At 46.3% G+C, this 27,883-nt stretch overlaps 1 protein-coding gene across 4 annotated transcripts; it reads right to left on the bottom strand.

Moving 5' to 3' along the window:
* On the bottom strand, window positions 1–27,865 carry LOC112571618 (protein shisa-5-like). 4 transcript variants are annotated; one of them, XM_025250753.1, is made up of 5 exons: window positions 27,449–27,601; window positions 25,852–25,966; window positions 25,157–25,323; window positions 17,467–17,561; window positions 6,686–8,716 (listed from the first exon to the last, which is right to left on the bottom strand). In XM_025250753.1, the coding sequence occupies exons 1-5, from the start codon at window positions 27,492–27,494 to the stop codon at window positions 8,561–8,563; spliced, it is 579 nt and encodes a 192-aa protein (XP_025106538.1). In that variant the 5' UTR covers window positions 27,495–27,601; the 3' UTR covers window positions 6,686–8,560. The 4 variants fall into 4 exon arrangements, with proteins under 4 accessions (XP_025106536.1, XP_025106537.1, XP_025106538.1 ...); XM_025250751.1 differs by lacking the exons at window positions 6,686–8,716; window positions 17,467–17,561; window positions 25,157–25,323; window positions 25,852–25,966 and adding exons at window positions 1–559; window positions 723–889; window positions 2,122–2,284 and having other exon boundaries at window positions 27,449–27,865; XM_025250752.1 differs by lacking the exons at window positions 6,686–8,716; window positions 17,467–17,561; window positions 25,157–25,323; window positions 25,852–25,966; window positions 27,449–27,601 and adding exons at window positions 1–559; window positions 723–889; window positions 2,122–2,284; window positions 4,046–4,107.
* Between the last annotated feature and the right edge of the window lie 18 nt (window positions 27,866–27,883).

Below are 27,883 nucleotides of genomic sequence, written 5' to 3' on the forward strand. Positions count from 1 at the left end.
CACAATGTTCTTATAATACAGGTAACAATAATGTCTCTCTAACATCTTCGTCTGTACACACTGCTCTGAGCGCAACAGGAGGTTCTGTTTAAACATCTTTATTTATTTATTAGTGTTTTATTGTGAGTTCGTGTCCTCAGACGAAATATTGATCACTTGACCCCTGACACCACCTGGTAGCACTGTCTACTGTGTGTCTACTGTTTACATTAAACATTCACAACTGTTATTATTAGCTAAGTTCTAGGACAGCTGTCCACAGGCTCACACAGCTCGTGGTGCATGACGGGTACAACAGGCTCAACCTTCTACGAAGCCGGGTGCGAGGTGCCGGTGGGAGGATAAGCCGGGTCGCTGTAGGATGGAGGGGGCGGAGGTGGTTCCCCCTTGTTGCCGGAGGGTTGGTAAGGAGGTGGCCCTGAAAACTGTGGGCCATACTGTGGGCCGTACTGAGGGCCATACTGAGGGCCATACTGAGGGCCAGACTGTGGGCCATACTGAGGGCCATACGAAGCACTGACGCCTGTCTGAGCTGACCACGCCTGGTTCATGTGGCTCCCTGTTGACATCAACAGAAATTCATCAGAAACATTCCATTATTTACTGTAGTGTGTATATATCTAAGTACAGGTGTGCATGTACCCGAGCTGACCACTATATAAATATATACAGGTGTATGTACCCGAGCTGACCACTATATAAATATATACAGGTGTATGTACCCGAGCTGACGACCGTCAAGTTGCCGGAGGTACCAGTTGTCGGTTGTATCACCCGCCCAGGTCGTGACTGGCTCTTGATGCAGCAGCAGATGATGGCGACGATGCCTGAGATGAAGAGAATGCCGCCGATAACGCTTCCAACGATGATGGCGACCAGAGTGCTGTAACTGAGGACACAAGGTCACACACCAGGTCACAACCAAAATCGTTGTTACCCCAGGCAGGGACCGTTGTAACCGGGGTCACATTCACCATGACAACGACAGTCTGTGTGAGTTTGGCCAGAGCACTGTACGACACTGACCGCCTGAGTAGTTCTATATGGTAGCCGTCATCTACACGCACCTTACTGTCATCTACTGTCATCTACTGTCATATGAACCACCTCATACTGATGACTCATTATAACACAATGATCAGCTTGTTTGATTTTATTACACTCATTAGTTTTGGTCCCTGCAATGACCACCTGAGTGGTGTAGTTCATAAACATGTAAACATGATGACTATCACAACCTTCTGTCTTGTTTTTACACACTGACATGACAGTAGCATGTTCAGTCTGACTGACACACTGACATGTCAGTATCTTGTCTAATGACCAGTAGTCTGCTATCATTGACATACGGAGTTGCCATTGTTATTTCCGATGACATCATCAATAAAATTATCAAGGACATCATCAACAGTCCCAGTAACCTTTGTCTTTTGCCGAGGGTCCTGCCAGGTGCTTAGATGACGTCAGCTCCGTGTGACGAGTGTCGCGTGTCGCCTGCTCCAGGGGTGGTGGAGGCGTGGGTGTAGCGAGACAGAGCGTTGAGCGAGACTCGACGTTGAAGCGAAGTGTGCTCATGCGTAGAAACTCTGGATCTTCTAGTGTTGCCGAATGGATTAGCAGACATGTTCGTGGTATTTTTTTTTTTTTATAATCAAAACCAATAAGAAAGCGTGAGTTGTGTGTGTTTAGCTTTTTCATGTTATTTTTATTTAAACGTGACGTGTACTTACTCTGTAGCAGACGATCAAACACCTACTCGCGCAGGGATATCAAACGAAAATAGTCCACCATCCACATCACTTGCAAGCTGTAATACATGTAATTTGAACCTAAAAGTTTGATTTGTTTATCAACTGTTAAATTTGACTTTGTAGTATTTTTTCATGTAAGGTTCACTACATTCTCATCGCATGCCTCGCTTCAACATGGTCTCGCTACACCGGAGCACGCGGACACCATTAGTCTGTTTGGGGGGCTTATCTAAATGTGTGTGTATGTTAACGGTTTTCTCGTCTGTGGAGGGGCTCTCCTCCGTGTGCTGTACTTTATATTCTGACTTATGTTGATGCAATGATTGTTTTCTTTTCCTTTTGCGTTTGAGTTGGTGGGTGGGTTACTCACGTGTAGGCAGTGGTGACTGTGGTGGTGAAGCCGGAGGCGGAGCGGGAGCTGATGGAGCTGTAGGAGCAGCACTCGGTGGAGCAGCACCCGTACATACAGTACTTGCTCTCGTAGAAGGGGTAAGTGTCGGAGGAAAAGTAACAGTCGTCGCAGGCCGCTAACCCTGAGAATGACAAGGTGATTGGATGAATTCATCTTTTCTACACACTCACACACACACTCACTAACCTACAAGTATGTGAGTACACTCATTGAGTGTAGGAAGGGATGGAAGAGCCACAGACTGTAAGAGACAAACAGACGGAGACACAGAAGGATGAACTACAGACAAAGTTTATTGCATGTGGCCATGTGGGCAGTGAGCACAGTTCACACAGTTTAGAGACAACATGTTACAGTTCAAATGATACATGTTAATGAAAGATTGCATGAGCTACTGCATCCGTCGAAAACAATATACAAATATTTGATGTCATTATATTTTACTTAGCTGACATCAGCGGTGAAGATATCTACCAAGTACTACATGGTGACTGCGATCAAGGTTGAGAAATTTAAGACAGCTGATGGATTGAATATTTCAAATTCAAAAACTAAATTGGACTTGTTAAGGTTAGTTGTGAGGCATGGAGCTGTTTGTAGTTTTAGGTAGATGACACATTTAATGGCTTGTAGACCCATGGCAGTGTCACACAACAGGTGATGCGACATTTCCTAGGATACCACACTGAGGTAGAGGATGGCAGAGAGACAGAGACTGACATACTGACACATACATAAAGAGAGAAGAAGAAACTGACATATACTGACAAACACACTGACAGATACTGACAGTGACAATGACATACTGACAGATAGACAGCGATAGAGACTGACAGGCAGCAACAGACGGACACAGACAGACACCTAGACATAAAGAAGGAATGAGTAACAGTTTATTTACACAGCCCGGTGTTGTTGTTTATTATTTATAAGGCTGGCACACAAAAATAACAGCTGACACTGGGAGGACTACACGGCAAGCAAGAGACTGACACAGGTAGTGACAGACTGTGTTACCAGACAGGTAGATACACACGTACACACAACACAGACGACAGTAACAGTGACACACAGTACAGATTTGTTTCAAAAGTCATGTTTGTATTCGACAACGACAACGACAAGAACAACGACAACGACAAGAACAACGACAATGACCAGCTTTATTTGTCCCAGTGGACAAGTAGAACATGGGAAGATGCTTTATTCACAAAAGTAAAAGTTGGAAATAAAAATGAGAAATAAAGTTCGTTGCAATGCGCAGCGTTAAAAGATGTCAACAGGGAAAATATTTGAAAATAAAGAAAATGTTATGGGCAAGTGACAATCACATATATATATATAAACAAACAAGCTACTAGACATACATCAAGGACAATCATGTTGCCCCTACACACACACACCACTGACATCTACCTGAGGTTGAGCAGCTGGACCTCAGATGGCACAAAGGATTCCAGGTGTCTGCTACTTTGACATACAGACATGGCACAGTGTTTACCTGAGCTTAGTAATCCACATTCCCTCGTTAGTACCTGTCCAGGTGTGGACAAAGTGCCTGAAGCTTTCCTAACTGTTTGCTGATCACAAAAAGCTAAGTCCCTCTGTCCGGCACTAATTATCTTAGAACAGACGTGGGCAACACTGTTCCGACTGTTCGTATGATGCACAGAGAGATTGACATGCAAATGAAAAGATAAAAGACTCAATAACCGACAGGTAGAAAACGGCCTCAGATTGCTGGACTGACTGAACAACTACTGAGCTCACAGAGGGTACATTGTCTGTTGGCCACGTCTAGCGATGTGTTGAGTGATGACACTACAGGTGGCAAGCTAACAGTGGAGACAAGTGTGGAGGCAACAAGACCAAGAGCACCAACCTGTCATCACACTCAGGACCAAGGCCCTGCACAGCCACGGCGCCATCTTCCTCTTGGTCTGGTGATCACCGACTGACTGAGGCTCTACCTACAGTCTCACTGTCTACCTACAGCACCTAGCAACGCCTGCACCTCGGTGTCGTCACAGCAGGACGGCCTCTCTGTCTCTGTCTCTGTCTCGCTCTCTCTCTGTCTCTGTCTCGCTCTCTGTCTCTGTCTCGTTGCCTGCACGAGTTGTGGTTGTAACCTTCTATTGACTACTGACTCCTGGACTCTTGTCAGCAGACACACGGTTGACTGCTGTTGGCCACGTGGCCAATGTGTGGCTGGCACGCAACCAGTTTGGCAGACATTACATAACATCAACACTCGTCACCCTCGGGGTGAGTGAAGCCTTCTGATCTTTCATGGAGGGACTTACACGCTCTATTGCAGTTTGGTCAGAAATGGAAGGTCAGACACACTGAACACATGCGGTGAATGTAGCCTCGCCATTACACGGAATCTTGGGTAAGTCAGTCAAGTTCGGCATCAACAAATGTCTGACAGTTATCATGACATTTGTATGGAGGCTCATCTTGCAATCGGCGCTGCAGTGGCCCACCTTTGGCAGACAGAAACATCAACACAGGTCTTGTGACAGCTACACACTAACGGTCATTGTGACCCGAGCTTCCTGCAGATACCTGCTGTCAGACATGTCACACTGGCCTGAAGTCAGACATGTCACACTTACCTGATGTCAGTTATGTCACACTGGCCCGGTGTCCATCATGGCAGACTGACCTGTATTGCACGTAAAGCTTGCTGTGACAGCTTCACATCAAAACTTTGTGAAGCAGCTACAGGGAGGTAATCAGAGTGTCAAGTGGACATGACAAGATGGCGCAGATGTGACAGTACAAATAAAATAGCCGAACAAGAGACAAACAGTGACACACCCACAGATCCATCCAGAAACATGGAAAATCTCGTAACAGATGTACTGATGAACAATTGACACAAAACTTTACAAAACTCAACGGGAAAATACGAAGAGTAAGGGAGAGCACTCACCGTTTAGCCAGTGAAGCCAAGGGACATCACTCTCTTCAACATTGCAGCAAGATGTCGGCTTTGTGCGCTGCGGAACCTTGTGTAGTGGACACAGACATGTTGATTATGCCCCACTGTGTGATGTTACACAGGAGGTAAACATGTTGGCCTCATCCTCAATCATCCTGTCACGTGCAGGGTAACAACGCTATGCCACCCTGTGTGATGTTACACAGGAAGTAAACCTTACAAAGGTAGAGGAATCCATGGCAGACAACTTCAATACCCTGTTACCTAGCCAGGAATACTTACGACATACCAACAAATGCTGAAGGTCTTCCGCGCTTTTATCATCGCTGTTGACGTTTAGGATTTATTCTACATCGGGATTCCGTTAGGGTTAAGGGGTAAAGGGTACATGTGGACATGTCTGTGTTGAAATAATACCTCTATGTCACACACAACACAACTTGTCGAAGCTCGTTATCTTTTACCTGACGAACGGTGTAATGCTGATGAGACTGGACTGTACTGCAAGGCTTTGCTGTCAAAATGCAGATATCAAACGGGGACTAATGTGGTGATCACCGTCAAAGAAACGGCTGTTATCGTTGAGGAAGCCTGGACTTGGTTGTCACTGCGGTTCTGTTGTGGGAACGGAACTGTCTGGAGTTGTGGGTGGGGTCGGTTGTCCGGTTGTGAGGCTTTTGTTCTTTTTTTTGAAGGGGGGGGTTGTTTTTTTATTTTGTTTTCATTAAATATGTATTTGTAGCGTCGTTTGGTTTGTTAGCGTTGGTTTGTTCGGCGCTGGGAGCGGCTGGATTCGTCGCTACACGTGACACTGTTCTACAAACAGAGAAGGCTATCCAAGCTATACATGATAGAGCTATGTTACTGTGACTAGGACAGGATAGAGACAGGATAGAGCTATGTTACTGTGACTAGGACAGGATAGAGACAGGATAGAGCTATGTTACTGTGACTAGGAGAGGATAGAGACAGGATAGAGCTATGTTACTGTGACTAGGACACATGTTATGTCTTGCAAGGAATTATATCAATAGCTTTCATTGATTTGAAAGTGGACCAACGAGAAATCAGACATAATGGCGTGAATTATCTACTCTGTCTCTACTCTACGTAAACTCTTCTACTCTCCATTTACTCTACCTCTACTCTACCTCTACTCTAAACGCTGTAACCACGCCCCACTTTCACTGTTGGTGTCCATCTTGCGTTCATGTGAGCGAGAGAATGTGTGTAAGTGTGTAACAGCATGACATTTGACATATGACCACGTGTATGTCGTAGTGTACATGTTGACAAACAACTTTTCACGTGTTGCTTGTCCAGCCCCACCCACACCCACACACACCCACCCACCCACACAGTTGACCAGCAAGTTCTGTGTGCTGACTACCACCAGGGTGGCCCACCAGCTTCCTTTCGTCAAACTCTCGTGAACCCGTCACATGTCTATAAAAGGTTTTATTTTTTTTTTTTTCATTACAAAGTTGTAAAGAGTCTTGAATAATTTTATTTCGTACCAATGGACAGTTCAGTGGACAAGAGATGTACTCCACGGTGTACGCTGATTATAATACTGTACATGCATTGTATACATACATACACATATACATACACATATACATACACATATACATACACACCTTATCTACACATGAAGACAGGATACACACGATGACATTCAAATTTTCCACAAGCCTGTCAATGGCCACCTTTGCCCTCCCTCCACCTCTAGCCATTGGTGTCACATTCAAACCTCAACACGTGCTGACCTGGCACGTGACCACAGTGACCTCAGTGAACACGTGTTCACACAGGATCCTTCATTGTTTACTGACAGAATGTAAGTGAATGCACTGTAAAGACAAAGTTCACTCAACATGTATGTGTGTATCTACACATCGTTCACTCCTCGTGTGTTTGTCACTTTCTACAATCCTCTCTCAATCTACAGGAGGGAGCCCGGAGGGTGCTGAGCCACAGGTAAACACAGAATATTACAGGTATCAACATTATTAAATCACTAAAACACCAACAGACAACACAACAAGTATCTCAGGTCTTATTTTCAGTCTCGCCAAGACCTTGGCACCGAGCGACATCAAAGACCCTGACAACAAACAGGATAGTCAGATTCTATCCAATGTCTTCATCTTTGCAGGATAGTTCTATTCCTTCATCATTACTTTGTTTGTAATGCTTCTCACGGAAACCTGGCAATTAATACAATGAAAGCAGTTGAGACCTTTGTTGATTGTTGGTGTAGAAAGACAAGCTGATGGTGTAACCACACAGGCTGACATTGCTGGAAGCAGCTCTAGTCTACATCGCATCTACATTTGAAACAGAAACCTTCAGACATTACAGGATATTGTGTCCTGGAGAGTGCAACCTAGACAGTCGATTGCGGTTAATCGGACCACACCGGGCCGCCATCATTTCGGTCCTAATGACCGGGTGGTCCGGTGACACCAACATGTCCAGTGTCACCACTTCACGTGCTATACGTCACACACTAGGATGTCACTGTGACCGTTATTGTGACACACGAGTGGCCAACACACCCACAACAACTAACCATGGACCTTCCCTTGCTTCCGTTGTTGAGGACCTCGTCGTCCTTCTCATTGCCCAGTCCTCTGGCAGCTTGTCTTGTGTCATCGCGCGCCATTGTGTCTGTCCAGCTGTCATTTCCAGCAACTAACCCTGACTAGTGTTTGGCGGCTGCTGCTTCATCTGATCCAGGGAACTAATCAGTCCAGCTAACATCCCGCCCTGGCACTGTGGCAGAGGAGACAAGACACCCACAGTTCACTGACTAAGGTCCTCTGATGAAACCCTGGGGATTCGGGGTCAAGATGTGGAGGTCAGGAGGAAGAGCCAAAGCTCAGCGGGTACAGCTCCGGCACTAACAGCATCCAGCAGACATCAAGTTTGACTTGTCTGAAGCAAGTGGCGGTGAAATGATAGTTTCTCGTGCGAACTTTAGTCGTAGTTGTGTTCCCCTCCCTCTGGTCTTGTTCTTGTCAACACAACTTGCTGGCTTCCTCACTCTTGATAAAAGTACAACTCCTCCCGGGAAGCCCAGGGATCCTCCCACAGGTCCCTGACCCGCTTTACATCCGATCTGCTCGGGTGACTTCTGGCTTTGTTTATTCGCTCTCACTTTCATTGGTGTGATTAAACGGAATTTTCGTCCAAATTAGCGAATAATATTAGTCTTATGTAATAGGATTTGTTTCAGCTTTTTTTTTAAGGATGTGGTCCGATTGACCGGAATCGACTGCATTCATCATTTGGCTACTGACACTACTTGGTGTAACTGTCAGCCATGTGTGTCTACTGTTTACATTAAACATTCACAACTGTTATTATTAGCTAAGTTCTAGGACAGCTGCCCACACGCTCACACAGCTCGTGGTGCATGACGGGTACAACAGGCTCAACCTTCTCCTACGAAGCCGGGTGCGAGGTGCCGGTGGGAGGATACGCCGGGTCGCTGTAGGATGGAGGGGGCGGAGGTGGTCCCCCCTTGTTGCCGGAGGGTTGGTAAGGAGGTGGCCCTGAAAACTGTGGTCCGTACTGTGGTCCATACTGCGGGCCATACTGAGGGCCATATGGACCACTGGGGCCTGTCTGAGCTGACCACGCCTGGGTCATGTGACTCCCTGTTGACATCAACAGAAATTCATCATGTGTGTGCGAGAGAGAAAGACAAAGGGAGAATGTTGAACAAAATTTCTTGCATTTTCATCCATGTGCATGAAGCAGAATGCGAGAGCGTGTGTGGCTGTATGTGTACCTCTGTACAGTCCCTAAGTATCATTGTATACATTATACAGTATATACAGTATACTTTGCTTGTATCCCGGCTGTACACAGAATGGCCGCCGCCGTTGAACTTCAACTGTCCATCCTGATAGAAGAACATCTACAACACCAGCGGAATATCTTCCACATCTCCATCGGTTTTCAAAAGGTATCTGACAGTCTGGCCACAGGAGCCGAGGACACAAAAGTTCAACATGGAGACACCCTCGTTGCAGCCACAAAAGCTTCGTACACAACCTCGACGAGCGCCGTTCTGCTGGACAACCGAATGGCAACTGTAACAATGGTTGTCGGTCACCCAGGGGAGTCTGTTACCACTGTACTGTCCAACACCTCTCTGGACCAAGTCAAGCAAGAAACCCTTTCACGACAAACATCTTTGTTTTCATCGGTGTGAGACTCACATGCAAGTGCAGTTCGCAGACGACAGAGATCTGTTAGCAGACAGACAGACAGACAGACAGACAGACAGACAGACAGACAGGCAGGCAGGCAGGCAGGCAGGCAGACAGACAGACAGACAGACAGACAGACAGACAGACAGACAGACAGACAGACAGACAGACAGACAGACAGACAGTTTAACTACAAGACCTCACCAACAGACTGACAGACAGTTCACATGTACATGGAATGGAGACCAGCACTGACAAGAGCAAAGTTGTGGTCAGTGGCAGTGACAAAGCACAGATCTCTGTGACCGGGGTACAGACTCCAAGATGTCAGCAGCTTCAGGTACTTGGGGGCCAACCTCTCTAAGGACGACAGCTCCACGCCAGATATCCACACCAAGATCGCGACAACAACAGCGGCAATGACTAGACTGGATAGGATCTGGCATAGCCATCAGATAAGCTTCACTACAAGTACAAGCTGTACAAACCCTGGTAGTGTCATCCTGCTCTATGTGACACGTGGACTTTACTCGCCGACACGGACAGGAGAATCCAGAGACCACGTGGCTGAGGAGGCTGCTCCGCATCTCATACAGACATATTGGGTTGTCGGAAAAATCATGGCGTACTTTTTGTTTTTTAAGGGCTTTGTTGATATCAAGAACAAAGATCAGTCAAGGATATTTTGTGTGTTTTGTTGAACAACCTTTCTCTATCTGTCAGTGATAGTCATAATTCTTCCTTCACACAAGCACCTGTCTTTAACGGCAATAACATTGAACAAGGTGTTGGTTGAGAGCCACACTTGAGTTGAGCGGTGTCACCCGCAGGGAGGTTTGAGGAGAGAAACAAGTGGAAGTCTGATCAAGGTCAGGTGAGTATGGTGAGTGTAGTGAGTATGTACCTGAGCTGAGTAGTAGTTATATATATATAGGTAGCAGGTGTGTATGTACCTGAGCTGAGTAGTGGCTATATATAGGTACAGGTGTGTATGTACCCGAGCTGACTACTAGATATATATATAAATACAGGTGTGTATGTACCCGAGCTGACTAGTAGCTATATATAAATACAGGTTTAAATGTACCCGAGCTGACTAGTAGCTATATTCCCCTACAGGTGTGTATGTATCTAAGCTAATAGCTATATATCAGTACAGGTGTGTATGTACCTGAGCTGACTAGTAGCTATATACAAGTACAGGTGTGTATGTACCTGAGCTGACGACCGTCAAGTTGCTGGTGGCAGCAGGTGTCGGTTGTATCACTCTGCCCGGTCGTGACTGGCTCTTGACGCAGCAGCAGATGCACGCGACGATGCTAGCGATGAGGAGAATGCCGCCGACAGAACTTCCAACGATGATTCCAATCAAAAGACTGTAACTGAGGTCACACACCAGGTCACAGTTACACTCCTTACGATTCCTTGAGCAGGTATTTAAATATGTTTGCACCCTCTGCAATGCAGGTGGTCAACTAGAACGGACTTGTCAGCTGTGTGTACAGGTGTGACATGTTGAAGGTGTCTTTAGAGTGGTTGACATGTCAAGTTGCATGTTTTGTGTTTTTTGTGATGCATCACGTGCTTTGTCCTTATCTCGTGACTGGCACGTGCTGTGTCTTGTGTCATGTTTGTGACTGAGTGCTGGTCCTAGCTGACACTTGGATTGGTTTGATTGGGTGAGTTTTACACCTTGCCTGTAGCTATGGCTAAAACACGATCAGATAAGATTTTTATTATTATTACGTTAACAATAATCACAGGTGATTATGACATTGCTACTGTGTGACCCAACACAAGGAAAATATTACATAAAAGGACAATTAGTATATTAAAAAGGTTGTTTGGGCAAATTCCATTCAACAGAAAACTAAATAAAACCCAAACCTTAAATTTCCTGAACATTAACAAAATAGCTGCCGACAGGATAGACGTAAACACGAAAACAAAAGTGTTTGGCGATAATATAAGGCTAGGACAAATCACCAAAGCAGTAAACAGTAAACAGGTGGGAAATCGTGACATAGGCGTGTCCTATCCTAAGTCTACCAGGTACTACTTCCTGCCGCCACACACAACGGCCTGGGGTGACCGGTCACAGAGACGAGGGAGGATGACATATTTCAGGGATGCCCAACCTACGGCCCGCGGGCCATATCCGGCCCGCGACGCGGGTGCATTCGGCCCGCGAAACTTCTGCCCACAGTGCAGGAAATCGGCATGTTAGTAAAAAAAAATTTAAAAAAAAAACGAAAAAAGAGAAGAAGTATTTATCCCCACGTCTCTCAATCTTTTTTTTCGATGGATGAACATTTCGATTCAGTGCTCTGACTTGGTGTCTCTACGATGAGGCCGGACATTCAGAAGTTGGTTTCGGGAAAACAACTTCAAATATCCAACTAATTACTACATAATTAATGGTAAGTACAACTTGTTTATAATAAAAATGGTATCTGCTTTATTTTTTTTTATTTTTTTTATTTTTGCGGTGAAGTGGCCCGCGACACGTGTGTCCGAAACGGATATGGCCCGCAGGTCCAAAAAGGTTGGGCATCACTGACATATTTGATACTGTGACGTCTTCTGACCACAGTGATCCACCCAGTGACGTATTCCTGGCCTATAGTATGACTATCTACATAGTAAATATAGCAAAGAGACTATTTACATAGGGACTATAACTGACTATCTACCTAATGACTATAGCTAAGAGACTATCTACCTAGTGACTATTACTAACAGTCTATCTACATAGTGACTATAGCAAAGAGACTATTTACATAGGGACTGTAACTAAGACTATCTAATTAGTGACTATAGGTAACAGACTATCTATGGAAGTAACTGTAATAAAAGACTTTTTTATGTTTATTTATTAATTTAGAATCTTCTTGATGCTTACTTGACTTAAGGAAAGTAAGAACGGAGAAGGAATGTACATACTCTACGCTGTCGCTGCTGCTGTACGAGCAGCAGGAGTAGGAGCAGCAGCCGTACACACAGTACTGGTAGGTGTAGTCGTAGGGGTAAGTGTCGGAAGGGTAGGAGCAGTCGTAGCAGGCAGCTAAACCTAATAATGACACGGAAATGGGAGGAATTAATCTATTGTACACACAAACACACACACAAACACAAACACATATACACAAACACAAACACAAACACACACATATACACAAACACAAACACACACACCCACACACACAAGCACACACACACAAACACACAGACACACAGACACACAAACACACAAACACACAGACACACAGACACACCAACACAAGCACTTATACACAAACACACACACACATATGACACTTCATCTGAGGTAGAGCAGGATGGCACAAATGAGTTTAGGTGTCTGCTACTTTCACCTGTTGGCAGGGAATAGCGTTTACCTGAGCTGAATAAAACGAATTCTCTCGTTAGTACCTGTTCAGGTGTTGGCAAAGTGCGTGAAGCTTTCCTTGCTATTGGTTGGTTACAGAAAGAAGACAATCCCCATGTTTGACACCAATTATCTTAGAACACGGTACACGGACGTTTTGTCGACGAACATTTCGGCATTTGACACGGACCTTTAGCCGAAGTCAAGTGTGTGACGCCCCTTAGCTCACACATTTCTCTCGCCATTGTATCAATGTATCAGTGAACTCTCTCTCACTATCCCTCCTCATGTCAACCGTTAGCTCACACATTTCTCTCGCCATTGTATCAATGTTTTTTCTCAAAGCTGTTGTGCATAATCTGTGACAATCAAAGTGAACTGTCTGTGAAGTCTGTGTGTAAACTTTGTTTGAAATAAAGAATTATTGTGTAATCTAGTAGTTACTTTCATTCTTTGAGAAGTAAGTAAGCTCTCTCTCTCTCTCTGACATAATGCTCCGAAACGTCCGTTGGCAAAACGTCCGCACAAGTAGAACACACGTGGACAGTACTGTTCAGACTGTTCCTTTCATGGACAGAGAGATTGCCAAACCAGCAAACAAATAAAAAAGGATTAAAGACTTTCAATAAAAGACAGGTAGAAACGGCCTCAGATTCCACGTCTAGCGATGTGTTCAGTGTGTACACTACAGGTGGCACGCTAACAGTGGAGACAGATGATAAGCAACAAGACCAAGAGCACCAACCTGTCATCACACTCAGGACCAGGACCCTGCACAGCCACGGCGCCATCTTCCTCTTGGTCTGGTGATCACCGACTGACTGAGGCTCTACCTACAGTCTGACTGTCTACCTACAGCACCTAGCAACGCCTGCACCTCGGTGTCGTCACAGCAGGACGGCCTCTCTGTCTCTGTCTCGCTCTCTGTCTCTGTCTAGCTCTCGCTTTCTGTCTCTGTCTCGCTCTCTGTCTAGCTCTATGCACGAGTTGTGGTTGTAACCTTTATTGACGACTGCCTCATGGACTCCTTGTCACCAAACACACTGTTGACTGCTGTTGGTCACGTGGCCAATGTGTGGCTGGCACGTAGACACGATGGCAGACATTACATAACATGAACACTTGCCACCCTAGGTGTTAGTGAAGCCTTCTGAGACTGACATAATCTTTCATGGAGAGACTTAGACCTTCTATTGCAGTTTGGTAATAACGTGCATGCTAATTACAGTTAATTAATACCACGCCTGCTTACATCACTGGTATCGTGGAGGTGGTAAGACGAGTCTACAACATAATGTACATAATGCCTTCGCACAAAAACCTTTTCATGTTGCCTTTGAGGTTCGCTCTACATAATGCTTTTTATGTGTGAGCAGGTGTGGTCTTGACTAGAACTCACCTGCTTTTTGTGTCACGTGTGCTGTCACAACATTCCCCAATGTAAGAATGTGTCTGGTGGGGTAGGCCAGTACCTAGGGGTACTTTCGTGTCTTATCTCACTAGAGACGGGTATACTTTGTGTGTGTGTGTGAATGTGTGGATATCTGTGTGGATATGTGGTAAATGTGTGTAAGGTGACTCAGCATCTACAGGATTGTCTGTCCGAGGAATTCCAGGACAGAGTTTTCTCTTTTGCTCACAAGCCCAACCACATATACAAACATAATATAAGCATAACAAACATACTATGAGCACAACACCTCATTGCCAGACATACATACAGAACATTCAACATACACGCACACCTATACCTTCTCACACTCACATGTGAAGCTCCCAGTCAGGATGCCAGGTAGGATGACAGCCCTCCATGTCCTTGTGCCTCTTATTGAGGATGCTGCTGGCTGTTGGCACGAAGGACAGCTGGTTGGCAGCTTTCTGCACACGTGACACCTTGTAGCGCGTGACCGAGGGCAACAGCTGAAAGTTGGGATGGAGAGGGTGTGGTTGGTCTGAGGTGATGTGTTCATCTTTCTGACTGCATGAAGATACAAGACAGTGGCAGCTGAGGTGTACCAGTAATTGTATTTGCTGGTGGATGGCTGGCCAGCCTCACCTTGTCTTTGACGAGGAGGTGACCATACCAGGCGGCGATGTACAATGTCAGGATGATGTCAACAAGACCTGCATCAGTCTCCAGCACCCACAGCTGACAAGCTGCGGAGTCTCCTCAGAAGACAGACTTTGGTGGTCCTGTCTGTACACTTGGTCACGTGATCACTGTACCCAGGTGTGGTAGCTTCAATAAGTTAGCAGACATTATTTCTTCCGGCATTTCTTTCTCCGTTGACTCAGCGATACAAAGTAAAACTACGGTAGTGTGTCCTCACAAAACTTGGGCGACTTCCGGTACAAAGATGTGTTACATAACAAACGTGTGCGTGCTTTCCTCGACAGGTACCAGTGTGAGGGAAGCAATCAGAACGGTAAAGACACTATAGAGACATGTGTTACTGTGACTAGGACAGTGATAGAGACAGGATAGAGCTATGTTACTGTGACTAGGACAGGATAGAGACAGGATAGAGCTATGTTACTGTGACTAGGACAGGATAGAGACAGGATAGAGCTATGTTACTGTGACTAGGACAGGATAGAGACAGGATAGAGCTATGTTACTGTGACTAGGACAGGATAGAGACAGGATAGAGCTATGTTACTGCGACTAGGACACATGTTATGTCTTGCAGAAATTTTATCAATAGCTTTCATTAATCTGAAAGTGGACCAACGAGAAATCATAATGGCGTGAATTATCTACTCTGTCTCTACTCTACATACGCTCTTCTACTCTACTTCTACTCTCCATTTACTCTACCTTTGCTCTACCTCTACTCTACTTCTGTTTCTCTAAACGCTACAACCACGCCCCCATTTCACTACGTTGGTGTCCGGCTTGTTGACATCCAATCGAGACTTAAATTGTGTCTCCCTTAGGGTAACTACAGTTTGTCTGTGTCTGTGTGTCCGTCTATGTGCCTGTTTGGGGGCGGGGTGCGTGCCTGCACACGTGTGTGTGTGGGGTGGGTGGTACGTGGGTGTGTGCGTTCTTGTGTGTGAGAGGCAGCATGTATATAAGTGTGTAACAGCATGACATTTGACATATGACCACGTGTATGTCGTAGTGTACATGTTGACAAACAACTTTTCACGTGTTGCTTGTCCAGCCCCACCCACACCCACACACACCCACCCACCCACACAGTTGACCAGCAAGTTCTGTGTGCAGACTACCACCAGGGTGGCCCACCAGCTTCCTTTCGTCAAACTCTCGTGAACCCTTCACATGCCTAGAAAATGTTTTTATTTATTTTTTTTTTTTTCATTACAAAGTTGTAAGGAGTCTTGAATAATTTTATTTTGTAGCAATGTAAGTTCAGTGGACAAGAGATGTACGCTGATTATAATACATGCATTGTATATATATATACAACTTATCTATACATGAAGACAGGCTACACACGATGACATTCAAATTTTCCACAAGTCTGTCAGTGGCCACCTTTGCCCTCCCTCCACCTCTAGCCTTTGGCCTCACATTCAAACCTCAACACGTGCTGACCTGGCACGTGACCACAGTGACCTCAGTGAAACACGTGTTCACACAGGATCCTTCATTGTTTACTGACAGAATCTAAGTGAATGCACTGTAAAGACAAAGGTCACTTAACATGTATGTGTGTATCTACACATCGTTCACTCTTCGTGTGTTTTTGACACACACGAGTGGCCAACAACTAACCATGGACCTTCCCTTGCTTCCGTTGTTGAGGAGCTCGTCGTCCTTCTCATTGCCCAGTCCTCTGGCAGCTTCTCTGTGTCATCGCGCGCCACTGTGTCTGTCCAGCAGCTGACCCTGACTAGTGTTTGGCGGCTGTTGCTTCATCTGATCCAGGGAACTAATCAGTCCAGCTAGCATCCCGCCCTGGCACTGTGGCAGACGAGACAAGACACCCACAGTTCACTGACTAAGGTCCTCTGATGAAACCCTGGGGATTCGGGGTCAAGATGTGGAGGTCAGGAGGAAGAGCCAAAGCTCAGCGGGTACAGCTCCGGCACTAACAGCATCCAGCAGACATCAAGTTTGACTTTTCTCAAGCAAGTGGCGGTGAAATGATAGTTTCTCGTGCAAACTTTAGTCGTAGTTGTGTTCCCCTCCCCCTGGTCTTGTTCTTGTCAACACAACTTGCTGGCTTCCTCACTCTTGATAAAAGTACAACTCCTCCCGGGAAGCCCAGGGATCCTCCCACAGGTCCCTGACCCGCTTTACATCCGATCTGCTCGGGTGACTTCTGGCTTTGTTTATTCGCTCTCACTTTCATTGGTGTGATTAAACGGAATTTTCGTCCAAATTAGCGAATAATATTAGTCTTATGTAATAGGATTTGTTTCAGCTTTTTTTAAGGATTTGGTCCGATTGACCGGAATCGACTGCATTCATCCATTTGCTACTGACACTACTTGGTGCAGCTGTCAGCCATGTGTGTCTACTGTTTACATTAAACATTCACAACTGTTATTACTAGCTAAGTTCTAGGACAGCTGCCCACAGGCCCACACAGCTCGTGGTGCATGACGGGTACAACAGGCTCAACCTTCTCCTACGAAGCCGGGTGCGAGGTGCCGGTGGGAGGATACACCGGGTCGCTGTAGGAAGGAGGGGGCGGAGGTGGTCCCCCCTTGTTGCCGGAGGGTTGGTAAGGAGGTGGCCCTGAAAACTGTGGTCCGTACTGTGGTCCATACTGCGGGCCATACTGAGGGCCATACTGTGGGCCAGACTGAGGGCCATATGGAGCACTGGGGCCTGTCTGAGCTGACCACGCCTGGGTCATGTGACTCCCTGTCGACATCAACAGAAATTCATCATCAGCAAGTATTCTAATGTGTGTGTGTGTGTGTGAGAGAGAGAAAGACAAAGGGAGAATGTTGAACTAAATTTCTTGCATTTTCATCCATGTGCATGAAGCAGAATGCGAGGGCGTGTGTGGCTGTATGTGTACCTCTGTACAGTCCCTGAGTATCATTGTATACATTATACAGTATATACAGTATACATTGCTTGTATCCCGCCTGTACACAGAATGGCCGCCGCCGTTGAACTTCAACTGTCCATCCTGATAGAAGAACATCTACAACACCAGCGGAATATCTTCCACATCTCCATCGGTTTTCAAAAAGGTATCTGACAGTGTGGCCACAGGAGGCGAGGACACAAAAGTTCAACATGGAGACACCCTCGTTGCAGCCACAAAAGCTTCGTACACAACCTCGACGAGCGCCGTTCTGCTGGACAACCGAATGGCAACTGTAACAATGGTTGTCGGTCACCCAGGGCAGTCTGTTACCACCTGTACTGTCCAACACCTCTCTGGACCAAGTCAAGCAAGAAACCCTTTCACGACAAACATCTTTGTTTTCATCGGTGTGAGACTCACATGCAAGTGCAGTTCGCAGACGACAGAGATCTGTTAGCAGACAGACAGACAGACAGACAGACAGACAGACAGACAGACAGACAGTTTAACTACAAGACCTCACCAACAGACTGACAGACAGTTTAACTACAAGACCTCACCAACAGACTGACAGACAGTTCACATGTACATGGAATGGAGACCAGCACTGACAAGAGCAAAGTTGGGGTCAATGGCAGTGACAAAGCACAGATCTCTGTGACCGGGGTACAGACTCCAAGATGTCAGCAGCTTCAGGTACTTGGGAGCCAACCTCTCTAAGGACGACAGCTCCACACCAGATATCCACATCAGTATCGCGACAACAACAGCGGCAGTGACTAGACTGGATAGGATCTGGCATAGCCATCAGATAAGCTTCACTACAAGTACAAGCTGTACAAACCCTGGTAGTGTCATCCTGCTCTATGTGACACGTGGACTTTACTCGCCGACACGGACAGGAGAATCCAGAGACCACGTGGCTGAGGAGGCTGCTCCGTATGTCATACAGACATATTGGGTTGTCGGAAAAATCATGGCGTACTTTTCTGTTTTTTAAGGACTTTGTTGATATCAAGAACAAAGATCAGTCAAGGATATTTTGTCTGTTTTGTTGAACAACCTTTCTCTATCTGTCAGTGATAGTCATAATTCTTCCTTCACACAAGCACCTGTCTTTAACGGCAATAACATTGAACAAGGTGTTGGTTGAGAGCCACACCTGAGTTGAGCGGTGTCACCCGCAGGGAGGTTTGAGGAGAGAAACAAGTGGAAGTCTGATCAAGGTCAGGTGAGTGTGGTGAGTGTAGTGAGTATGTACCTGAGCTGAGTAGTGGCTATATATAGGTACAGGTGTGTATGTACCTGAGCTGACTAGTAGCTATATATAGGTACAGGTGTGTATGTACCTGAGCTGACTAGTAGCTATATATATATACAGGTGTGTATGTACCTGAGCTGACTAGTAGCTATATATAGGTGTTACGTCCGTAGCGGTAACTTGGCTCGTTTAAAGATCTGAAAATCTGCGGTGTCACACTTTCCTGTACAAAGTCACTTCAGTCATCCGTTGAACAGAAGATAGAACACGTATACAGCGCTCACACTGTAATTTTCAGTATTATTTCAATGTTCAACAACTCAACGTTATAACCACATAATCAGCGGACTGCCACACAGGCTACTTATCCTCTTATTTTCAACACACAGAGTACTACTCCAACTCACACAGAGTACTACTGACAACTCAGAAAAATCGAATACGACACCTAGGTCTACCCCAGCCTTTTTATAGATCCTTCAAAATGCTAAAATGCAAAATAAAAAAAATATTAAAAAATTAAGACGCAGTACGCCCTGGCCTTGACATCGCCACTTCCTGCCAAGGCCCGTCAAAACTAAAATACTCAATTTCGTAACATACCCTCCCACTTCAAGAAGAAACTCCGCAGGACTTTCTTCTACAAACATACGAAATGAAACAAACATTTTAAGGTATCATCCATCTTCTCAACAAAAACCAAATTAAAGCATGATCTCTCTCACATCAAAACTAACCAGTCTCTTAACAATAAAAGCTACTTAACAAAACTTCACACATGTAATTGCTAATCACAGTATCCTTCATCGGATTGTAGTTTATTCAGCTCAGTTCAGTTCTTTGAGCCAACCCGGCTCAAGAAATCAGCACCAACATTGTCCGATCCCTTTACAGAGTCAAAATGCACGTCAAAGTTCTGCAAAAACAGGGTCCACCTCATCACCCTATTGTTCTCAAATCGTGCAGTGTTCAAATAGGTGGAGGGTTGTGGTCTGTCCGTATGGTAACCTAACTCCTTCTAGGTATACCGGAATTTCTCACGCCCATACGATGGCTAAACACTCTTTCTCGATAGTAGAGTATCTTCTCTCAGCCCCATTCAGCTTTCTGCTTGCGTAGCAAACAGGGAATAACTTCCTTTCGTGTTCCTGCATCAGAACCGCCCCAACCCTGTATCTGATGCATCTGTGCTTAAACGTACATCTTAGAAGGATCTGGGAGCTGCAGCACCGGGTCACTGGTCAGGAATGTTTTGACTGTAACAAATGCCCGCTCTTGCGCTTCACCCCACTCGAGTGAATTTGGCTGTCCTTTCTTTAGAAGATCCGTGAGAGTGCGTCACGGCTGCGAAGTGAGGCATGTATCCCGATAAAAGATGCCAGGCCAAGGAAGAACGTAACTGCTTCTTATTTTGTGGCCTTGGTGCATCTCTCACCTTCTTGACATTGTCCTCGTGCACTCCTTTCACTCCGCTCTTAAGACGATGCCTATGAAGTCTACGTCATCAGTGCCGAGTATACACTTACTAGGCCTGGCAGTCAGTTGTTCTCGACGATGCGATCAAGCAGCACGCGGATCACGCGGAGATGATCTTCCCAAGTCTGAGTGTGAACCAGTATATCGTCGGAGTAGTGCACGATACCCTCCAAGTCGTCTAATATCTTCTTTAAACCTCTCCTCAATGTTGCACCTGAATTTTTCATTCCAAACGCATTCTCAAAAATTCGTATACACCATCGGGTGTCACGAACGCTGTTTTCTGGATGTCCTCTTCGGGTATGGTCACTTGCCATAACCCTTGCTTAAATCGATTTTCGTAAAATCTGTCACCGCTCAGCTGTCGGAACAGATCAGCCGGCGTCGGCATGGGCTCTGGGTCCAAGTGGGTAAGTTTATTAAGTTTCCTGAAGTCGACGCACACCCTGTTGCTTCCATCTTTCTTTCTCACTACCACAACTGGCGACGCGTAGGGTGACTTGGACTCCCGAATAATTCCAAACGCAGCATTTCCTCGATATCCTTTTCAAAGACTCCTGGTAGCATATGGTATCGGGTAAGGCTTACATCTGACCGGCACGTCTGACGTTAATCGTATCTCGTGCTGGATGAGGTTAGTTTTTCCCCCAGGTACGTCCGTAAAGATACAGCTATGTTGTCTCACTAGTTCTTGTAGCTCTGCCCGTTGTTGGCTGGACAGATTGAGCCCGTAAACCAGGTTGTCCACCGACTCACCATGGCTGTATGTCTCCCAGTTCGAGGAGGTCCTCACCCCCGTCCTCGACACACCCATCTTCCTCGCTCGTGATGGTGGCCACTTGACATGATGCCGAGTTGCTTCAAGCTTGGCGGCCCATTAGCAATCGAAGCAATTGCTATCTCGGTAATGTTTCAAGCCGCTCTATCTGGATCTCTCTCTATGTACCGCTTGAGCAGATTGGCGTGGAACACTTCTCCTTTCCTTTTATAAACACGACATAGTCGTCCAGACCCTTGACGTCTCGCACTGCAAACGGACCTTTCCAGTGCATTAACAGTTTATTGTGGTCTGAAGGTAGTAGCACTAGGACTCTGTCGCCGGGCTTGAACGTTCTGTTCTTCGTCTTCCGATCATAGAAATGCTTGGCCTTTCCTTGAGCCTTCTCTAGTTCAGTCATTGCAAGCTGTAAGGTTTCTTCCAACCTTTCCCGCAGCTCGAATACATACTGATAGCTGTTCCGAATTTCGGGTTCGTTGACCTCCTTGGTCCATAGCTCTTCAAAATGTGCATAGGACCTCGTATGGTTCTTCCAAATAACAGTTCAAAAGTGAAAAACCCGTAGCCTCTTGGGTGACCTCCCGATAAGCGAACAGCAGTGCGTTGACGTATCGGTCCCACTGTCTAGGCTGGTCGCGGCACAGTTTTCTTAGCATGGCCTTAAGGGTACCGTTGAATCTCTCGACAAGTCATTACACATCGGGTGGTATGGGGTAGTGGTAATCTGGCGAATGCTGAGGAGCCTGGAGACCTCTTTCATGCATTCAGACCACAACTGCGGTCCCAAAATCGCTAAGTATTTCTTCTGGCACTCCAAGGCGGCTGAATATTCCAATCAAGGCTTCAGCGACGGTCTCAGTATCGATCTTCTTCAGAGGGACCGCTTCTGGGTACCTGGTTGCGTAGTCAACTAGCGTCAGGATATACCTATGTCCTGACTCGCTGGCGGGCTTAATCTCACCTATGAGGTCTACCGCTACCCGCTTAAAAGGCACATCAATCAGCGGCATCTTCTGTAAAGGTACCTTACCACCTTGCCTTTATGCACCGTTTTCTGACAGGCATCGCAAGACTGGCAAAAGCGGGTTACATCCCGGAGATGCCAGGCCAGTAAAAGGCTGCAGTGACTTTGTCCAAAAGTCTTCCTGACACCTAAATGACCACCATGATGGATGAATGTGCGACGTCCATCACTGACCGCCGTAAGGGAGCTGGGACTAGCACTTGGCGGACCGGCTGCCCATTATGGAAGTTTCGCTGGCGGAATATGCGGTACAACACCCCTCCTTTCTCCTCAAACCTGATCTTTTCGTCATCTTCTGTGTACTTGGCGACCTGCTTGCGACATTGTTCCAGTGTCGGGTCATCTCGCTGCATCCGAATGAGTTCTTCTTTATCAATGTCAGGCATTCTCACGTTCGGTATGACAGCTAAAGCTTGGTTTTTACTTTTTCTTGGGCCGCCTGTGCTCTAGTCATTACAGCACATGTGTGTTCCCACTCTGGGTCGGGGTCATCAGCGGCTCTAGCGCCTTCAATGTTGCCGATGATCAGATCATATGGCGGGTTATCGAGGCATACTGCATTCACCTGGCCACTGAAATACGGCGATGATATTTCACATCAGCAGTCGGCACATCCTGACTATGCCCGTGGCAGCATCTAAGCCTCGAGCTGTTACCCGTGAACTGGCCTTCTAACACAAGGTCTTTCCGGATGACTACTCCAGAACACCCAGTGTCCCTCAGCACGGTGACGTTGTTACCTCCCACCTGTCCGCGTGACACCGGCATATTACCAATGTCGCCGGTCGTTCTCGTGGTAAACGCGCAGTCTACCACTGGAGTGTGCCGCTCGTTCTGGGTCGTGCTGTCAGTAGCGATCGTGTGTTGTCGTCGGCCTTCATAGCTTGGCCCTTGGCTTTCTCCCTCACAAATGGCTACGTTTGCTGACATCACAGGACGACGATTCGACGGTTGCGGAGTCCGTCGTGTGTTTCCCTCCAATGTTTGGCGGCTGGTTGAATGTCTCATCGAGTTGCTCGGGCACGCCATGGCTTTGTGACCCTTTCCACCGCAGGAATAACACCGCAGCTCGTTGCCTTGATGCCGATCGTAACCTTGGCTGCGCTGGGCAGATGTGGTGTTCTGGGCCGTGTCGGCTGCAGACAGGGACCCTCTTAACCTGGCTGTGAACTCTCTGCCTTGCGACTGCAGTATCTTGTCGCAGCATTCGACAATGCTTTCAGGCTTTGGTCTTCTTGCTGCTGTAAGAAGACTGCCAAGTCTTTGGGGCAGGCTTCGATGAACTGCTCTTTGAGTACTATATACAACAGACCGTCGAAGTCCGTCTTTTGCCCCGCTGCCTCAATCCATCTATAAAGGTATGCTCTTAACCTTTCTGTAAACTGCTCGGGCTCTCCCCTTTCTCTGGTTTACTGCACGGAAACGTCGCCTAAAGCCGTTCTCCGTGAAGTCATATCACTCAACAACGCTTGCTTCAACTGATAATAGTCTTGAACCGCTTGTGTGGCATGCGTGAATAAATGTCCAGTGCATGCCCCGACAGTAACGCACTGAGCGACACCGCCCCTCACCTCGTGGCCAACTAGACAGCTCAGCATGGCGCTCGAACCTTTGTAAATAACTGTCCATACTGTCTTTACCGTCTACAAATTTCGGCAGCTTTGGCCTCTCACACTTCACAGACACTCCGACATGGTGACTGCTGGCTCAGACGCGCCATCTCTAATTCATGCACGCGTTGTCTTTCTCTCTCTTCATGTTCTAGTTGTAATTTCCGCAGTTCTCGCTCTGCAGCTCTTTCTTCTCTCTCCCTCTCTCTTTGTTCTCTCTCCATCTGTTTTACAAACACTTTTAACTCTTCTCTCTCCAGGCCTAATTCTTTGCCTAACTTCACTAGCTCCTTCGTAACTTCCATGGCTGTACACTCAACTCAAAAGATTTCACTCACAGTTCTCTTGTCCTTTCTACAGCAGCTTCTTTGTACGGAAACGATGACGGTGCAGATCCCCGGACAGGCCCCCAGATGTTACGTCCGTAGCGGTAACTTGGCTCGTTTAAAGATCTGAAAATCTGCGGTGTCACACTTTCCTGTACAAAGTCACTTCAGTCATCCGTTGAACAGAAGATAGAACACGTATACAGCGGCTCACACTGTAATATTTCTCAGTATTATTTCAATGTTCAACAACTCAACGTTATAACCACATAATCAGCGGACTGCCACACAGGCTACTTATCCTCTTATTTTCAACTCACACAGAGTACTACTTCCAACTCACACAGAGTACTACTGACAACTCAGAAAAATCGAATACCGACCACCTAGGTCTACCCCAGCCCTTTTTATAGATCCCTTCAAAAATGCTAAAAATGCAAAATAAAAAAAAAATATTAAAAAATTAAGACGCAGTACGCCCTGGCCTTGACATCGCCACTTCCTGCCAAGGCACCGTCAAACTAAAAATACTCAATTTCGTAACAATAGGTACAGGTGTGTATGTACCTGAGCTGACTAGTAGCTATATATAGGTACAGGTGTGTATGTACCTGAGCTGACTAGTAGCTATATATAGGTACAAGTGTGTATGTACCTGAGCTGACTAGTAGCTATATATAGGTACAGGTGTGTATGTACCTGAGCTGACTACTAGCTATATATAAATACAGGTGTGTATGTACCTGAGCTGACTAGTAGCTATATATCAGTACAGGTGTGTATATATCTAAGCTAATAGCTATATATCAGTACAGGTGTGTATATATCTAAGCTAATAGCTATATATCAGTACAGGTGTGTATGTATCTAAGCTAATAGCTATATATCAGTACAGGTGTGTATATATCTAAGCTACTAGCTATATATCAGTACAGGTGTATTTACCTGAGCTGACGACCGTCAAGTTGCCGGAGGTACCAGTTGTCGGTTGTATCACTCTGCCCGGTCGTGACTGGCTCTTGATGCAGCAGCAGATGATGGCGACGATGCCTGAGATGAAGAGAATGCCGCCGATAACGCTTCCAACGATGATGCCGACCAGAGTGCTGTAACTGAGGTCACACACCAGGTCACAGGTACAGTCGTTGTTACACCTGGATCAGACACTAAACATTGTTTGTACTCTCTGTACTCTGCAGTGCAGGTAGTCAACCACAGAGGACGTGTCAGGTGTACAGGTGTACAGGTGTACAGGTGTGACATGCTGAAGGTGTGTCTTTAGAGTGGTTAGACATGTCAAGCTGCATGTTTGTTTTTTCTGTGATGCACCACGTGCTTTGTCCTTATCTCGTGACTGGCACGTGACTGTGTCTTGTGTCATGTTTGTGACTGAGCACACGGTCTGGGTAAGATGTAGTTAGTAATACAGTAGTGAAGTGGAATTTGTGATTTGTCATGGCAGCCAGAGGTCACAGTCCAGTCAACTGTAACAAGTTGAGTGTATCAACCGACTGACCTCACACCAGACTAGGATATGGTTTGTTGAATATCTTTATGACACGCTATTTGTTTAATAATTCAAGATTTTGTCATGTATTCTATCCCATGTGAAAGTAAGTAAAGACTGGCAGTTGACTTACTACATGCCATAAGAACAGCAGTCACCCGAGCAGCACCCGTACTCACAGTACAGAGTGGAGTAGGAGTAGTAGTAGGAGGAGTAGCTGTCACAGTAGGTGCCACCTGCCGCCACACCTGACATCACAAGATAATCAGAGGAATTGGTCTACTCTACAAACAAATAAACAAACACAATCGTGTGTGGGTGTATGGGTGTGTGTGTGTGGGTGTGTGTGTGGGTGTGTGTGGGTGGGTGTCTCCACAGAACAGACCCTGATACTGACATTAACATAGACAGAGACATAGACAGAGACAGAGAGAGGGAGACTGACAGGGAAATAAACAATGGTAGATATTGACACAGCAAGAGAGACAGAGACAGATTGTGACAGACAGACAGACAGACATACAGACAGACACAAAGTGAGTGACACAGAAAGTAGCCCCACTCAATGACAGCGACGATGACAGTTGTTTATCGACGAGAGTAAAGTAAGACAGACATGTCTGTCCCATGTCGCCCTCTGTGGTGGTAATAAGCTGAGTAAGTAGCTAAGTACTCACAGAATAAGTAGTAACCAACATTACAAGATATCGACAGAGAGTGGAAGGTGAACAGGTATTTATGTAGAACAGGTGTGTACGAGGTGCTGTATCTCTCAGTATGTGGTTGCTGCATGTATGATGGAGGAGGCAGGTCAACATCCGACATCGCTGTGGAGGTCTGTAGGCAGGCGGGGGGACAGCAGTTCCGGAGTTCAGATGCTCACCATGGAGAGGGAGGCTGCTCACATCCACAGCACACTCGCTCAGTGTTTCAGACTTGATTTCAAAAGGTCGACTCTAGGAATGGCAACATTTTGTAGAAGTTCCAGGTTATCAGATGAAACCAGCAAAGTCAGGGGGACCACTTACCCCTCAGTATTTTGTAAAAAAAATGAGTTTGTTGAATTTTAGTCTGTTTGTCACAGGACGGACGCCCAGAGAGGTGAAGTCACGTGGTCTAAGTTCGGTTTGAACAAAACTGTTTAATCACTCGCCTGTGAACACGTGCTGGAGGTTGGATGGAGGCTCCACGAGCGGAGTGTCAGAGGGTGGAGGTGTAGTGACTGTAGTCAATGGTCGACTGGATGCGGGTAGATAGGAGTTCTCTTGTGTGAGGGTCTAGGTCTCTAGGATATGTTTAATTCTGGACAGCTGGTAGACTTTCTTGGCAATACTTTTGCTTGTTGGAGAGATGTGTTGGGACCAAGAGAGAGAGAGACTGACAAACACTGACAGAGACACGGTGTGACATACTCTGAACACAGCGACAAACAAACACAAAACACAGACACAGAGCAGGACACAGAGTAACATCACAGCTACAAAGATACAAAGGACACTGAGTAGCCTTGGATTTTATTTACACAGTTCATTAGTAATAAGGCTGGCACACAAAAATAAACAGCTGACACTGGGAGGACTACACGGCAAGCAAGAGACTGACACAGGTAGTGACAGACTGTGTTACCAGACAGGTAGATACACACGTACACACAACACTGTGACACTGACAGTGACACTGTAAATATCAGTTACAATTCCTGTGGAGGCAACAAGACCAAGAGCACCAACCTGTCATCACACTCAGGACCAGGGCCCTGCACAGCCACGCCGCCATCTTCCTCTTGGTCTGGTGATCACCGACTGACTGAGGCTCTACCTACAGTCTCACTGTCTACCTACAGCACCTAGCAACGCCTGCACCTCCCTCGTCGTCACAACAAGATGACTGCGTTAGGGAGGGAGAGAGGGGGGAGAGAGCGTGTGCGTGTCTCTGTTTGTATGTGTGTCTGTGTGTGTCTGTCTGTGTGTGTCTGTGTGTGTGTCCGCGTGAGAAAAACTTCTGTTAGCCTGTTCGTCCTCTATTCGCCACGTACACTTTCCCAAAGATGTTGTACAGTGAAGAATACTTGTCACCCTGAGGGTTAATACAAGTTTCTCACACTGACAAAATCCTTCTTGGAGATACAAAGGTGCTTCGTCTTTTCAACAGCAATGTTCGTTAGC

This window comes from Pomacea canaliculata, linkage group LG9, assembly GCF_003073045.1.
Source record: "Pomacea canaliculata isolate SZHN2017 linkage group LG9, ASM307304v1, whole genome shotgun sequence".
Classification (NCBI taxonomy): domain Eukaryota; kingdom Metazoa; phylum Mollusca; class Gastropoda; order Architaenioglossa; family Ampullariidae; genus Pomacea; species Pomacea canaliculata.

Coding starts and splice junctions, on each gene's coding strand:
- LOC112571618 (XM_025250751.1), bottom strand. CDS start 27,494: ATGGCGGCGTGGCTGTGCAGGGCCCTGGTCCTGAGTGTGATGACAG. Junction 2,285..27,448: donor GGTCCTGAGTGTGATGACAG/GTTGGTGCTCTT, acceptor TGTCATTCTCAG/GGTTAGCGGCCTGCGACGAC. Junction 890..2,121: donor ACAGTCACCACTGCCTACAC/GTGAGTAACCCA, acceptor TTGTGTCCTCAG/TTACAGCACTCTGGTCGCCA.